The sequence below is a fragment of the Bos indicus x Bos taurus genome, chromosome 6, assembly GCF_003369695.1.
Source record: "Bos indicus x Bos taurus breed Angus x Brahman F1 hybrid chromosome 6, Bos_hybrid_MaternalHap_v2.0, whole genome shotgun sequence".
NCBI classification, from domain to species: Eukaryota; Metazoa; Chordata; class Mammalia; order Artiodactyla; family Bovidae; genus Bos; species Bos indicus x Bos taurus.
The window spans coordinates 19,180,074-19,197,780 of record NC_040081.1 but is presented as its reverse complement, the minus strand read 5'-3'; the positions used below and the strand labels follow the sequence as shown (position 1 = coordinate 19,197,780).

Sequence of the window (17,707 nt, the reverse complement as noted above, 5' to 3'; positions counted from 1 at the left end):
GATTAGAATGGTAGAGGGTATCTGGTATTATTATGTAGACACATGATACATATATACAGTATATTTCAGTATATCATTATTCAAAAAGTTAAATATATTAATCATACATTCTTGTTAGAGAATCTGCTTCTTTAACTTTAATAATATTTTTACTTTCTCAAATTAAAAAATTGAGTAGAAAGAAGGCTGGAATTTGGGAGTGGGCAAACAAAAGACTCAGATTTAATATACCATGATTTCAAGTAAAGGGTACTAACAGTTTCACTTCCACTTATTACAGAAGATATAAAATAATCAGGACAAAAATTAATCAAAATCTAAATTCAGTATTTATCCTTTTAAAAAGAATTTCTTGATTTAAGTGCAGAAAAGTTTAAGTGAGGTATCACATATACAGAAATAAAATGCACCCAATTAAAAATGATAGAAAATATTTTCAAAGAAAATTTTCTTTTCTTTTTCTGATCTGAAAGAAATTTAAACACCTTTGATACAGAGGTAATATACATAGGAAATTTATTACAATGCTAAATTATTGTGTGTGTGTTTCAATAAGACTGCAACCCATGAGGAGATTAATATTAACATTCCTGATGGAGAGTAAAGCTGTAACTCTATGGGGAAATGGAGTTATCACAGAAAGGCAGTAGAAATTGAAGAATTTGGCTAGGATGAAAGAGTTTAGCATGGACCAGCTTTTTCCTTTCTATATTCCTAATATAGTAAAAGGTAGTTATCATCATTTCCTCTGTAAAAGTCCAATTGTGTCAATTCAGATAAGCAATGGAGAAAAATACATCAAATCCCTTACAGAGGGATAAGGTCCCTATTTCCCTTTTTGGAATGAAGTGCTTACATATAAAGGAAAAAGGAAATAGGCCCTTAAATTGATTCTGTGAATGGTGCATGAGTCATGCCTTATAGAACTGTCTGCTTTTATAAGGTGGAAAACTCTTAGAGAAGGGCACAGAAATGGACACTTATTGAACATCTATTATGTGACAGGTGTTGTATGCTTTCACTGCTGCTGCTAAATCGCTTCAGTCGTATCCGACTCTGTGTGACCCCATAGACGGCAGCCTACCAGGCCCCTCCGTCCATGGGATTTTCCAGGCAAGAATACTGGAGTGGGTTGCCATTGCCTTTAGACAGGTAATGTAATCCCCTGATTTCTGTTGAAAATAAAGAAATTAACACGTAATGAAGTTAAGTGATTGAATGTGTTAAGTGTTGTTACCACCAGTAGAATCTCTGAAGTTAAAAGGATTATAAGGCATCTTTCACTTCCCAATTTATTTAGATTTGGGAAACAATAGCCAGCAGCTCTAGAAAGACCAGTTATTCAATTAAACATTGCTTTATCTGCTCTTAGTGATGCTTGCGAACTTCACAGTTGGTTATTTCCATTGCTGCACAAAGAGGTCAGATTTCATCACCACCATATGCTATTCCTAACATAAAATCTATAAAACAAGAGTTAAACATGTTTTGAAGTGTGGGCCCATTTATTTGAGAAATTGTCAATAGGAAATGTATTCTTCTAAAAAGCTCTTTAACATCATCAACTTAATATTCCACAAAGAGAAGAATACAAACACCAATGAGAAGAAAAATAAAAGTTCAGATACATTCCTCTACTTCACTTGAGACAGAAGAGATATGTTCAATTCATTTTAAAACATTTCCAATTAATATCGTTAAAAACTTGCAGCTAAAGAGAGAAAACTCTGTCATCTTAAAAAAAAATTTTATCTACTTCACACTGTTTAATTTCCAAAGGAAAAGAATTTTGGACCATAAATTTTGCATCCATAGTGCTCAAATCAGTTTGACACATCTGTCACCCATTAAAAGCTTGAGGTCAAATTACTGATGCAGATGAGAGGTTGTAGTTCAGTCCTTAAATCACTGGCATGGAAAAGTCATTTATATCTGCTTCCAAAACACCCTACCAATACCATAAAAGGTTTACAGGGAATCGTGAGAATTCACTGGCATCCACCCCGATTTGAGCCTGATTATTACTACTGGCAAATATCCCATTCTCCATTCTCTTGACCCATGTCATCCTTCCATCTCAAAATCCTTCCAAAGTACTTTATCATAACCAAAATATTATGAAAAGTACTTTATAAACTGTACATTAAAATATGCAATTATTCTTTTAAAAATAACCTCTCATCCCAGAGCACTACTACATTCTACCTTGCATTCTCATTTTGATATAATGCATTTGTGAAAAAGTATGCACCCTGGATTATGCTTTCCCAGGTTTGATTCCAAGCTCCATGAGGTTCACTCAGAAGAATAACTTTTGTAAATCGTAGTTTACCTATCTTATCCATTACTATTGTTCCCTCTCATAAATACTGAACTATTTTTAAAATTATAAAATGCAACTCATGTTACATTTGGGCAAGGGTAGGTGGAAAAGATCTCTCTCCTGAAGCCCTCCATTCTTTGGCTTTAATGAGTATGAACTGCTTTCCAGATAGAGTGAACAGCTGTTTACATGGCACTTCTCTTTACCATCACCTAATTCCCTCTATATTTGATCCCTAATTTGGGCATTAAGATATTATTTTCTCCCTTTTGATTTACTGCATCATTTTGGTGGAACACATTTCCCAGTAATTTTTGAGAAAGGATGCACAGGAAGCAAATTATTTTGGAATTGTCCATGTTTTTAATATATTTATTCTGCCTCTGACTGATAGTTGGGCTAGTCATAAGATTCTAGGATTGATTTATTTTTCTTCAGAGTTATGTAAGTCTTTCTTCTGAGAAATTTGATGCAATTTTGATTTAAGATCACATATATGTGATTTTCTTCTTTTCTGTAAACCTTTAGGAGTTCTGGTGTTCTGAAATTTCATAATGATGGTCTTAATATCTGAAGGATTCTTCAGTTGCAGAAAAAGTTATTGTGTATTATCTGTAATAATTTTTCACTTTTTTCCTTCTCTCTTCTTTCATTAGAAGAGTCCTGAACATCCTGAATAGATTTTCTAATAATTTTGCCCTTTCCTCTTACTTTGCATCCGTATTTTTCTTGTATTCTCTGAGGGCTTTCTTAAGCTTTATCACCCAACTCTTTCATATAAAGCTGAATGCATTTCCACATCATTTTTAATTTCCAGTAAGTATTTTTTGTCATATTAATACTTTAAAAAATCCTGAATTTTCATAGCTATTTTATCTTCTCATAATTGCTTTTCTGAGGATATTCCTTTATTCAGTAGGTGCTATTCTGTGTTTTTTTAGCTGGAGACTTTCCCCAGAGGTTTGGTGGTATTTAAAAGAACAGCACTAAAAATTATATTGGAAGTTCTGAATATGTGGGCAAGGCTTTGTTACTGGTGGATTCACTACAGGTAACTTGGGGATATGGTCATTTGTTAGAAGATCCCCAAAAGTAAGGTATTCCTCTTTTGGGGAACATTATATTTCTCCAGAGAATTATTCTTTAACCTGTCTAAACTAATCCTTGCCAGTATTCTAGGAACTGACCATGGAGAAGACTGGATATTGTAACTGTAGACATTTCCGCTCTCTGGCTCTTGGCTGTGCTGCTGATTCTGAGTTTCAAGTCTTTTACGATTCTGCTACTCCAAAGAATGTACCTCCAAATTTACTGTTTCTATGGTCATGTTTTGTAAAATGTGCAAAAGTAAAAATATTTAAATCACAATCAGTGAAAACTTGTCTTTATTTATACCAATTTCAACTCCATTACACTTCCTCTTGTGTTGGACAACATAGTGGCTGTGAATACTCTGATATAATTAAGCTAAACTAGAGATATATTTAGTATGGTTTAATGGGTATTTTTCTGTTATGTTAAGTCACTTTTGGGTATTGACATAGATTTCCTCCTTGGTCAAGTCTAGCTAGACTCTTCTAAGCCTTTTCTCAACTATGTCTCAATCTTGGCCTAAAAAGTTGGCCTGAACAAAACTCTCAACATAATATATAGCAATTCAAGGTCACATCCCTCAGATGACCCTAACACCCTATGAATGCCTCCTTGAGAAAATCAAGGCTGCCAGAAGAATTTACTATTTGTTCCAGGAAATAACTGAAGATAGGGTCCTTGTCTGAAGATAGGTACCTCTGTGGGAAGGTAGGAGCCTAAGTTTGGTGTCTACTAGTAAATGCAGATGTACTTCACACGGACCCAATGCCGTCCTTCACATATTTTACAGTTTTTCACTTCACACTGGGGTATTTTTGCAATAGTGTAATACTGATTAAAACCTGTGCTTACCACTTTAATTAGTGTCTGGCATTGCTTATCTTTGACAATATAGTAAAGTTATTGCTAACTCTAGAAATGACTTCCTGGAATATCCCCAATCCCTACTATATAGGAGCAATGTGAATGTGTGTTCTAGAACCAAAAGTTTATGTGCAGGAAAAACATAGTTGACATGTACACAGCCAAAAATAAGACTGAAAATTCGAAACATTAAACATGTGAAACTGTAAGCAGAGAATTAGGTTCTCTTCGATGCCTGATCAAAAGAGAAATTCTTTCCTTCTAGAAATATACTTCAATAATGCTATATACACAATTATAGGTGCACCATTAACTTTTTCTTTTTTTTTTTGACAGGAACTTCACAAAAAAATAGCATTCCTGTGTTTACAGGAAACAAACTTGCAGCAAACAAACAGAAGCCACACCTGGGGTAAGTGATATGTTTTATGCATTACTATTATCAATATTAAAAAACAAAGTTCAACCAACTAAGCCTGTGAAAAGGCTGATTATTCATGTTTTCTATAGAAAATAATATACAACTACTGTTATATGAATCAATGAATAAGAAGCAAAAGAGGAGGACAAATACAGAGATATGTCAGACATTTAATGAATAAAAATATTATGCTATTTTTGTTTTGTAATTTGTTGTGATCTCCTCCCTCATTCTAAATATTCTTTTAAAAGCCTAATTTTATATTGTCATTTTTAACCCCTCCTTAGTCAGGTGACTTAATGGAACCAGGAAGTAATACTACATGGAATTAATATAATTCAAATTAAAAGTGTTAGTCATAGTTACAGGGTACCATTGAATCCCCTTTAAATAGTTAGGCAAAAATGCTCTGGGCCAGTACAAGAATGATAAACCAGTAATAAGATTAATTATACACATACATATGTGTACACATTACATACACACACACATACATATTTGTCAAATGAAGGACTGAGCACATTTTATAAGTACAATCTTGGTTATGCAGTCTGAGGGGGAAATGATGGTACAATACATAACTGGGCTCCTACTTTACTTCACTCAGACTTTCACATCCCTGATATGTGTGCATGTGCTTACTGGCACATTTTGCTAAGCATCTATCATCTCTGCTGCTTAGCGCCTACAATGAAGTGAGAAATAAAATAGGAAATACAATAAGCATTACTGACACACAGATACTTAAACTGTTTTCTATTCTTAACATAACTGTCTTGATCATTTAGCAGTTGAGTAGATACATATTATGATGCAAAGCAGCTGGTGTTGCTAATAGAACACAGCTCACTTCAGAAAAAAAGAACAATGTAGCAGCTTGGAAGACCCAGCACCAGCTCAGCAATAGCCATCGTTTTCTCCTTTTCTTTTATACTTAACACCGAATCCAAAACAAAACTGGAAATCTGATTCTTTCTTGGCAATAGAACCTTGTATTCAAGCTCAGTAAGCATTTTTTCATATGACTGATACATGCTTTTACTGAAGGACTGATGGTTTACATTTTTCAAGGTAATCCAATGTAGATTTTTAAAATAAAAGTATGAAAATTTTGGTTATTTCCTCTATGTTATATAATATTTACTAACTAGCCTATAAGCATATGGCATATTATTCCTCTTCATTTTCTCTGATCTTGTTTATTGGTTTGTTTTCTGTTTGACTCGGCGCACTCACACTTAGAGGGGATATGTAGTAAGGAGTTATTTTCCATTCTGTTGAGGATCATCATTTAAGATAACGCAACAAGAACACATCAGATTACAGTGGACCCTTGAACAACATAGGTTTTGAATTGCATGGGTCCACTTACACATAGATATTTTTCAATAGTAAATATCCCAGCACTACACCATCCACGGTTGGTTGAATCTGTAGATGCAGAACCGTTGATACTGAGGAAGAGTGGATGTGGAGGAACAGCAGATACAGAGGAACTGGTATACAAAGGACTGATGGTAAATTATATTTTGATTTTCAACTGTGGCAAGCAAAGGCACCCCTACCTCTGCGTTGTTGAAGGGTTAACTGTACTTTCATTTTTGTATAGTGATACAAGGTTAGGTGCCTCCCAGGTGGCACTAGTGGTAAAGAACCCACCTTCCAATTCAGGAGATGCAAGAGACACTGGTTTGATCCCTGGCTTGGGAATATCCCCTGGGGAAAAAAATGGGAACCCACTCCAGTATTCTTGCTTGGAAAATCTCATGGACAAAGGAGCCTGGTGGGCTACAGCCTATGGGGTCTCAAAGATCAGGATACAACTGAAGCGATAGCACATACACATGCAAAAGGCTAGGTAGAAGACTGGAAAGAATGCGACCCAAAAGTATTATTACATTTTAAAGTAACAATGACATATAGAACAATATATGTTAAAAGTCATTCTAGGTATGATATATATATACTCATTTTGGTCCTTACATTATTATTTTCATTATCCATCAGCAGTATATATGGGGGAAATTTTAACCATAACTTCTGACTTTTAAAGATTTCTGAGGTTGACTACTTTTAAGATACTTCAGAAGTGTAAAATGTTCTGTATATTTTAAAAATACTTTAAAAACCTAACACACACATAAATACTCAACAGTAAAACAAAAACAAACAAATTCCATCATTGAGGTCCTGAAACAAAGTACGTTTAATACCTGATTGAGACTGCAAGATAATTTTTGGACTACTCAAAAAAATTCAGAGAGCAGAATCCCTGTCAATCATAAAAAAAGACTGCTTTACTATGGAGAAGAGTCTTCCTATGGAAAAGAGCCTTGAAACCTTGGGACCAACTTTAAGGTGTATTAGGACTCTAATCTACTCTCAGCTTTCAAGGTAAGTAGAAAATTCTGATCAACCCTAACTTTATTTTTCATTATACTTCTGAATACATAAGAAACCTTTAACTTTATAAACTATTTGCTGCTGCTGCTGCTAAGTCGCTTCAGTCGTGTCCAACTCTGTGCGACCCCATAGATGGCAGCCCACCAGGCTCCTGTCCCTGGGATTCTCCAGGCAAGAATACTGGAGTGGGTTGCCATTTGCTTCTCCAGCGTGTGAAAGTGAAGTGGCTCAGTCATGTCTGACTCTTCACGACCCCATGGACTGTAGCCCACCAGGCTCCTCCGTCCATGGATTTCTCAGGCAAGAGTACTGGAGTGGGTTGCCATTGCCTTCTTCATATAAACTATTTATGTATTGCAAAATTAGTGATGTGCTAAGAGCAACAACTAGCTCAGTGTTAAAGGAATTTATCCAGCTTCCGAAAAACAGCTTACAATTTGAATATTTACAATTTATTCTACTGGTTTTGTGTTTTTTCATAGACATTTATTTTCAGCTTGGAAGTCATGTTTTCTAACATCTGCTTTCATATTTTCCCCTTTTCCATACAATAATACAGTATTCCCTTCCCAACAAGGAGATAACTTAAGTAAGATTTTGAAAATACATTTTCATGATTTTCATTTCACTGACCACGTGATCATGTCAATAAAAATATATTACTCTTTCATCTCTCCTTAACCAATTTAAATTCAGAAGAATTTAATCTTTCATCTAAATCTTAATGTTAACATGTAATTTCTATGGGTGGGGGTAAAATCTCCATATTTAATTTCCAGTATGATTGTCCTTTTGCAATTTCATGAAGATGTGCTTAGAAATAGACATGCATTAACATTACATAGCTACAAGCAGAAAATGTAAACAATTATGGATTCTCAGCTTCAGGTAAAACAGTATAAAATCTTAGAGGGCTGACAATACAAAACCTTCACTGAATAACTGGGTACTATTATTGCTCTATTTTTTCATCTCATCAGCTCTCCTCAAGCCAGAATAAACGGAATTATGGATACCTACTGAGAATACTCATGTTAAGAATCCTTTGCCTTTTGCTCATTATAGAGCTTCTTGAAAGGAATGTTCAGAGACTAGAATGCACCTCAAATATCAATACAGCATTCTATTTTGGGAATGCCGTACTGAAGGAAAAGTATCTTTTCAAGGATACTTTTCATTCTTTTAAAAACAGTGAAAAGAAAGAAAATACCTCTACAGATATATTTGAAAAATATCCCTAATGTGGCCTAAGATCCTGCTTGATCACTCTCTTTTCTAACCACTTTCCTCCTTGCACCAAGGATACCACTCCAGTTCCTTGAGTTGTTTGGGGCTTTTGCAGCACTTTCTTTCCTCTGTCTAGAAGATGCTCCCCTCTCTCCACTTCTTACTTCCCAAAGTCAATTAATTTCAGATATTACCTTTAGTATCACTCTCTTAGAGAAGGTTCTTTACCTACCTCAGACTTGGTAGTGTTCTGTAATAAATTCCTACTGCTTTCTGTAGCACTTATCACCATTATAACTATTTATTTAATAAAGGGGTCACAAGTATAGTTTTAAAAAATCTGGGCCACTGTTTACAATTGGGAAATTATACATAAATACTATAAAAACCCAATTTAATTTATACTTATCCCTAAATGAAAGCAAGAAATTATTCACTGAACCCTATCCAAAAAAAAAGGAAAACCCAGATCAGTTCTTATTGATCTTCTTTCCTACTTCACTACCACAGGGATTGTCACCAGTACCTTAAATCTATGATTTCATAAACTAAATTGAATTTCCTCCTCACTCTCATTATCATTGATTTTCAGTTTCATCTTGTGGAAAAACAGGAAAATAACAAGACACAGCTTTAAGGATTCAACGTACTTTAGTACTTTGCTCTATTTCTTAGTTTTTAATAACTTTAATAACTTTTCTCTCAGTCTCAAAATATGTGCATGTTATTTGAAATAAATGGCTAGGATTTCTCAGCATACATCTTAAACAACCTGGTACATAACTGTGTTGCTCAAAATACGTGTGATTTTCATGACATATTCTATGCTATGCTAAATAACAATAAAGACTGCATTACAAAACTGCTTTAAGTCAAAAGGGATACGTACCTTTGCTGAGCTACAATATTTTTGAGGAACCAGTGAAGTGCTACATGATAGACACTACCAGTATTTTTCATGTATGTGTTGAATCCTACCGTAAATTATGTAGGTAATACTGAGATAACATCTTAAAGTTTTATTTAAAATGTTTTAATTAAATTTCTGTAATAAAACATACATCAGACAATTAAGATGTTTCAACCAACTGCTGATTTCTTCCTGCAAAAAGGATTTACTTTTCACACGTTCAAGTTCCTTCAATATACACAGTATTTCCTTCAAAATACTTTATACATACTTATTTTTTTCTTTCAGAGGTAAAGTAAATATTTTAATCTCTGAGGGTAAGTGAAGTGTTCTTCCATACAGATTTCCTAATTTCTTTTATAGATTCTCTAAGAAAAACTTCTTTCTTACTTTAAAAGATTCCTATGCTTGAAGATGTTCAGAGGTACAAAGTTATGCATTCTGGGAATTTATTTCAACCACAGTCACATAAATATGCTGAATTAATTTTTTAACTGTAAAAAGGATATACACCAACAAAGCAAAAAAGCAATTAAACATTTCAGCTATTAAAAATCCACTCTAAAATTATGACCATTTTGGTTTTAGTCAGATTATCATATTCATCTTGGGAACTGCTTAGATGTATCCTCAAAAATATTATTTTGTCAGCCAGATGGACACAACAGCAGAATAATATGGCTGAAGGCTGACTACCTCATCCTGTAGTTGGCTTTAATGGTGGTAACTTTGGAAACTACACTCTTAACACCAGTGGCCAATATCCAGTACTGAATGGTGCTATGAAAAACCCAGTATTTTTTCCAAAATACCCTACTACTATTTTGAGATTGTATAAAAAATGCCAAATATACTGGTCTCATGGTTATTTCCTTTAGTACTTAAATGACACACATACCAATACATGTTAAGAACTTCCAGCAAAATTTTCTAGCACCACTTGTACCTCCTTGGAATGTGACATCACACTATATCATTTACTAAAGGGGACAGAATTTGGAAGCAGTTTTTGGCAAAAATAATAATGCCTTTCTGCTGTGTTCTCTCTTCAAGAATTAAAAGGTTAGTACAAAGTTATGGAAAGGAGGAAGAAAAGAGAGGGAATTTACAAAGACTGAATGTCATACATTCTTTGTATGTTTAAAGTATTAAATGCTACACATATTTTAAAAAATAGTTATGAGTATTTGGTATCAGGTTTTGTGTCAAGTACATTATGCATATTATCTGCTGTGTTCATTTTAACGCTAAAACATATTTTTAGCTCCATTTTGCTAAAGCTTTCCTAATGTATAGGATTTTCTTTCCAAAGAGATTAACAACTTGTTCATGTTCACACAGCTAATATATGCCAGAGTTGGGGGGTGAACTCTCATCTATTTCACTCTACATATCACTCTTCTCAGCAAGAGAACCATACTGAAAGTTTCCAAGATCACACAGGTAGTGAGTGGAACAGTTAGGACTCAGACTCTTATGTCTTGACTCCAAAGACTGTGCTTTGTATCCACTAGACTATGTTGTCCCTGAGCGATGAAAAGAGATACTCTTCTTAGTCATAATATGCATACATACATATACAATGAAGGCTTACTTGGCTTCTCAGGCAATTCCTCAATTGCTTTTGTTAATAAGGAAATCAATATGATTGATATCAGTCTCAATAATCTATAGAAAAAGCCAAACAGGGTGATTGCTTCATTTATTCTACCAATAGGAAAGCAGTCACGATGGAAAGGAATAAGTGAGGAAAATCATAATAATGATGAGAACATTAATAATAATAATCACTTACATAGCTCTTGCTCTTTGCAAGGACTGCTCTAAGTTGTTCAGAGGCACTGATTTACTTAGGACAACAATCCTGTGCGGTAGGTACAATTATCATTTACATAAAATCAGGGGTAAGGAAACAGATACAAAGAGGCTGAGTCAGGTCCCTAAGGTTACACATGAAAGTGGTAGAGCTAGTATCTAAAACCCAAGTGATCTGGCTCTACATTCCATGCTCTTAGTCACTAGGCTTTTGGACCTCTCTTTGTAGAAAGAAGCAACTAGAATGGGACAATAAAAAAAAAAGCAAGGGCATTTTGTTTTCAAGGTTACCAACTGGATGGTGATTCCATTACATTACTGTCAACAGATATTTTGAACAGTGAATTTGCTAATCTGCTTCAGAAAAGAATTTAGCTAAATTTGTTCTGATTGCTTACTTATGTTTTTAAACACAGTTAAGTGAGGACTTCAGTAAAGCACAATATATTTAAAGAGTTCAAATTAATGTTTAATTCTAACCTATCTTTATCTACAAAGTCTATCTCAAGAATTAAGGTAAAATTCCCTTTCACTTTTCACTTTCATGCATTGGAGAAGGAAATGGCAAGCCACTCCAGTGTTCTTGCCTGGAGAATCCCAGAGATGGGGGAGCCTGGTGGGCTGCCATCTATGGGGTCACACAGAGTCGGACAAGACTGAAGTGACTTAGCAGCAGCAGCAGCATAGAGCTAGCCTATCCTTTCTCTTTTTTTTGCAGTCTTAAAAAAATTTTTTTTTTCTTTCAAATATGTCCTAAGTTTATGCCACATAATATTTTGATTAGAAAAGGCATATTCAGTGTGTTTGTATGTATATTAATCCAGATTCACTTTGTAGGCCTTCCCATGACCACTTCTGAATTTCTTCAAGCATCAGGTATAGTGAGGGGGCTCAACATGATGAAAAGAGATATCTTTTAGATCTAAGTAGGAAAGACATCCCAAATAAGTGCACTGTGATTAAAAGTAAAAAGAAACATAGGTGTACTTAAGGGAAAAGTTTACATTTAACCCCTCTGTCCTTTTTTTTTAAAGTCACATTTTTTCTTATAAACTTTTTCTTTCCCAACTGGAATCATATACAGTGGCCAAGTAAATGATGTGCCAGAATAATGGCACTGAGGACCCATGCAAATCACATCAATAGAAGGCATCTATCCTACTTTCAAAACTAAGTAGTGTTTTCCTTTTCAATGAGTCAGTGCTAACCAACATATATTCTTACTTTCTGATTTCAGGAATAATGACTTTATTTTAATGTATAAGCAGAGTTACCACTAATCTGCCTGTTCAATATGAAAATAGATTCCTTCACCAGTGTATAGCTGGAACATTTATGCATGTAATTGGAAAGGCAAGAAATTTGCTTTACTTAAAAATGCACAATCATCATTTCTAACATGTATTTTTTAGACATGACCAGAAAAATTCCTTTCATCCTAATCAATCATCCTCTGTTTACTTTGGCAAGTTAGGAACAAGAGGAAAACATCTACACAGTTACAGACAGTATTTGTAGTTTGTGAAACTAGCTTTTTTTGGGTAACTGTTCAACATCAATAGGAAAACCAGAGATAACTTGATTTACATTAAGAATCTCCCAGAAAAAAAAAAAGAACTAAAATACTATTTGTTCATATAAAAAGTTATCAACTTTAATTAAAGTTTGGTAAGTTAGGAAGCTGATGGTGATACTTTTAGTTTGGGAGGAAAGTAGAAAGAGAAGTTTTAAACAAATCCCATAATGTTTCTTAGTTTCTCAACAAGGATGAAGATTTTTCAACAACAGAAAAATGCTGAAATACCAGGTATAGATCAGCCACGAAAAATAAAAACTGGGGTAGGCAGCAGTTTATTATTCCTTTTGAGAGTACTTATTAAATATAAAATCTTAAGATATCTTTCTTTTACTCTTTGATTTTTTGAAAAATTTATCTCTTGGATAATTTTAAGTGTGTTTATTTTCAGTAATCACTTTGGTTGCCTGCAAATATGAAGAATAGCAATAAACTCATAGATGGGTTGGATCCAAGGAAATGCAATTTGAAATAGAATTTTTCTACTTGAAAAATACTTTGGTTTCTGCAAAAATGTAGTTAAGTTTTTTTTTTCTGCCACAGATTATTATATCCTATGCAACCATATTACTTCCATCTTTTCAGCTATAGTATAAAAGCTTAAACTATACTTGCATTCTATATTTCTACACTAACCATTCAACTCCTAGACTTACAAGTTCCTCACTTATGAATACAATATATAACTTTACTTACTATCCAGCATAACATAGAACTCCCCTGGAGTATGATTTGCTCTCTCAAGAGGACAGTGTTTCCTTTCTTTAAACTATTAAATAGTTAGCAAGTTAACTATGGATAGGAGAGACCAACGTTCCATGTGATTTACATCTTTGTAAAAACTTGGGTTCTCAAACACCTTCCCAAGTGGCCTTTATTTACTATCTATCTGCTGAAGATAAACAGGCCTATCCTAAGCAAGGCATATATGTCACACAATGCTCCCTTCTCCCCCTTCTCCTGCCCTTGTCTTTCACCTTTTGGCATCATCGCTGACATGAAAATAAATGACTGAGCTAGTATGACCCAGCTTTGTATCTATAATGCTGGGCCGGCTAAAGAGGTAGTATATAAGCGAGAGAGTTCAGAGAGGAAGGATATGGCTCAAGCAGGAGAGATTCTGAAGACCTGGATGATTATTTTTGAAAATTGTTTTAAGGATGTCTCATTATCCCATAATTAAATTTCACTTAGTGATTCCATTTTTATATATCTATACCTGGTAAGTCCGAGAAGAGAAGAATGCACTCATTAAAGCCATTAGCCAAAAGTCGGTCACGCAGCTGCTGAAGAATTGCTACTCCGATACAGAATGGGAAGGAGGAATTCCCAAGCAGTAAGGTATCCCAGAGGTGGAAAATTTTGTGCAGTGGAAATACATCTGTAAAGTGACAAATATAAATAAATCAATTTAAAAAATTTAAAACAAAATAAAAATTAAATCAACAACAAGCTGCTTTACTAGTCATGATAATTCCCTTATGGGTCAAAACTATTAAAGGAAAAATATTGGAAAACTATTTTTATAAAATGTTTACTTGGTTTTGTAGGTTTACTGCTTCCCAAGGCAGTAAAATTGATAGGTTTAAAAATTGATAATCTAATTCATCATATAGATTTCCTACCCTCCATTATCAATCTCGGTATAGCTCTTACATTCAATTTCTTCCTAGAATTTTCTGGTTATATTATTTTAACAAATTCATTTACTTAGAAGAACTTTAGTACTGTTATAATTTCTGTATCATTATATTTCTACTATGCACTCTAAGAACTGCTTTTTGAAATTCCCATAGAAAATCTGATTAGCAGTTTTCTATTTTCTGAAACTTTCTTTTTTTCATTTATTAGTACTTTCAACACCTTTCCAGGCCAGTGCATGCAGATCTACTTCAAGTATTGTATTTCATTTATCATATGTGCATATTTAATCTAGGTATCTACTGCATTAATATGTGTAATACATTAAAGTATTACATATTCACATAAACTTTCTATTTCTAGAAGAATTCTACTTTAGGAAATAACAAAAGTATTAGTTATTAGATAGTCTCTAAAAATTGAGTCTGATTTGGTTGTAAAAGTTTCCTTCTAAAACTTTATGTAAATAGTATAGTTAATATTAACTTATGTTTCAATAGAGGGCAGAGATTTTATCAATGTTATGACATATAGGTTTTCATTCTATAGAACACTCTTTTTGATATCCCCCAGTCAGAACAATTGAAAAAAATTTGCTACCCAACTATATTACCTTATAATTACATAAGGATGCTTATGTAATTAAATCTGATAATATCCCAGGGAAGAATGGACCTGTTCTTTTCCCAATACAATATTGAAAGAAAATGGAAAATGGTACTTACGAGTAAACATGGTGAGAAACCAAGGGATGGCATAGAGCTATGAGTGGAAAAACAAAGGGATGCAGGGAATGGATAAAGAGGAAATAAAAGAGATAATTAGAATGACTTCCAATAAACTGAACCATAAAAAAAAAGTTCTATGTTTTAATCTATTCCACTGATTAAAAATATTCTTTAACACCATGTACAAAAATAAACTCAAATTAGATTGAAGATCTAAATGTAAGACTAGGTGGGGAGGGAGGTGGGAGAAGGGTTCCGAATGGGGGGACACATGTATACCTACGGCTGATTCATGCTGATGTATGGCAAAAGCCATTATAATACTGTAAAGTGTTTATCCTCCAATTTAAATAAATAAATTAATTAAAAAATAATAATAAATATAAGACTGGATACTGTAAAAATCCTAGAGGAAAACATAGTCAGAACACTCTTTGACGTAGATCACAGCAATGTTTTTTTCTACCCACCTCCTAGAGTAATGAAAATAGAAAGAAAAATAAACAAACATGACCTAATTAAATGGAAAGCTTTTGCACAGCAAAGGAAACCATCAACAAAATTAAAAGACAAACGATGGAACAAGAGAAAATATTTGCAAATGATGTGACTGTCAAGGAATTAATTTCCAAAATATACAAACAGCTCACACAGCTTAGTATTAAAAAGTAAAAAATGGCAGAAGATCTAAACAGACATTTTTCTAAAGAAGACCTATGAATGGCCAAATAGCACATGAAAAGATGCTCACAATCACCAATTATTAGAGAAATATAAACCAAAACTACAATGAGGTATCACCACACACTGGTCAGAATAGTCATCAAAAAGTCTACAAATAATAAATGCTGGAGGAGCTGTGGAGATAAAGAAACTTCCTACACTATTGGTGAGAAAGTAAATTGGTATAGCCACTATGGAGAACAGTATGAAGGTTCCTTGGGCTTCCCAGGTGGCTCAGTGGTAAAAAATCCTCCTGCCAATGCAGGAGACGTGCATTTGATCCCTAGGTTGGGAAGATTCCCCTGGAAAGGAAATGGCAACCCACTCAAGTATTTTTGCCTGGTAAATCCCATGGACAGAGGAGTCTGATAGGCTACAGTCCATGGGATCATAAAAGAGTTGGACATGACTTAGAGGCTAAACAACAACAACAATGAAGGTCACTTAAAAAACTAAAAACATAGTGATCTCACTCTTGGGCATATATCCTGAGAAAACTCTAATTCAAAAAGATGCATGCCCCACCAATGCTCACTGCAGCACTATTTATAATAGCCAAGACATAGAAGCAACCCAAGTGTCCACTGACAGATGAATGGATAAAGACGATGTGGTATATACTACAACAGAATACTACTCAGTCATAAAACAGGATGAAATAATGCCATGTGCAGCAATATGGATGGGCCTAGAGATGATCATACTAAGTGAACTAAGTTAGACAAAGACAAATACCATATGATATCACTTAGATGGGGAATCTAAACAAAGGATACAATGCACTTGTTTATAAAACAGATACAGACTCACAGACACAGAAAACAAACTTACAGTTACCAAAGGGGAAAGGAGGGAGGGTAAATTAGGAGTTTGGGATTAACATAGACATACTACTATATATACTCCTATAAAATACATAACTAATATGGACCTACTGTACAACACAGAGAACTCTACACGATATTGAATAATAACCTATAATGGAAAAGAATCTAAAATCTTTATATATATACCTCCCACATATATATACATATGCAAGAAACTAACACAACAAACATTGTAAATCAATTGTATTTCAAAAAAAATGAAAAACATAACAGAAAATATAATTATAAATTATTATCACAAATACTCTATTACATAATGACATCTATTACAAATATTGCAGATGACCCTTCTGCTAAGACTTATTTCACAGAGTATTTTCATTTCATCGAGGAATACACTCAGGACAATGCCTATTCCAAACATAATATAAACACATTAACTTCAATGGCATAATTTTCAAAGGAGAACTTTTGCTATTAGGGAACAAAATATTCCTGAGATTTAAACAGTCTTTATCAGTGTTGAGTTACCTTTACTGAGTACTTTTTGAGACATGATAAGATGATATTTGAAAAATGTCCAAAATGTCTCATTAAAAAGTTTTTATGAAGCTTGTATCTTCTATTACCACTTTCTAAATTAACAGAAAGCTTCATAAGAGACTAAAAGTTGTGAGACCTAGGAATGAAATAATGTTTTTCAGATGACAAATTTATCTTCCTAACAGTATCTAGAAATGAAACACACACACCAATTAATTTTGTGAGATTTTGAAGTAAGAACTCATTCTTAATTTCTAAAAGTAGAGTAAAATCTCCTTTGTTAATAACAAGTATCAAAACCCATAGTAATTTATAGAAAAATCTGAAAAAGCTCTACTTTTATTTTATATTTTATGTCAATGTCAGCTTCTATTAGACAAAAATTTTTGTGCTAGAGGAAAACAACAGAATGGGAAAGACTAGAGATCTCTTCAAGAAAATCAGAGATACCAAAAGAACATTTCATGCAAAGATGGGCTCGATAAAGGACAGAAATGGTATGGACCTAACAGAAGCAAAAGATATTAAGAAGAGGTGGCAAGAATACACAGAAGAACTATACAAAAAAGATCTTCACGACCCAGATAATCATGATGGTGTGATCACTGACCTAG

General features: G+C 33.8%; 1 protein-coding gene across 4 annotated transcripts in view; it reads right to left on the bottom strand.

Moving 5' to 3' along the window:
• TBCK (TBC1 domain containing kinase) overlaps positions 1–17,707 on the bottom strand; it is a 209,094-nt gene that overhangs the window by 78,924 nt on the left and 112,463 nt on the right. For all 4 annotated transcript variants that reach the window (XM_027543890.1, XM_027543891.1, XM_027543893.1 and 1 more), the window contains 2 exons: positions 14,998–15,034; positions 13,851–14,012 (listed from right to left, as the gene is read on the bottom strand). In XM_027543890.1, the coding sequence (XP_027399691.1) occupies positions 13,851–14,012; positions 14,998–15,034 (199 nt within the window). The remainder of the gene's footprint in view (positions 1–13,850; positions 14,013–14,997; positions 15,035–17,707) is intronic.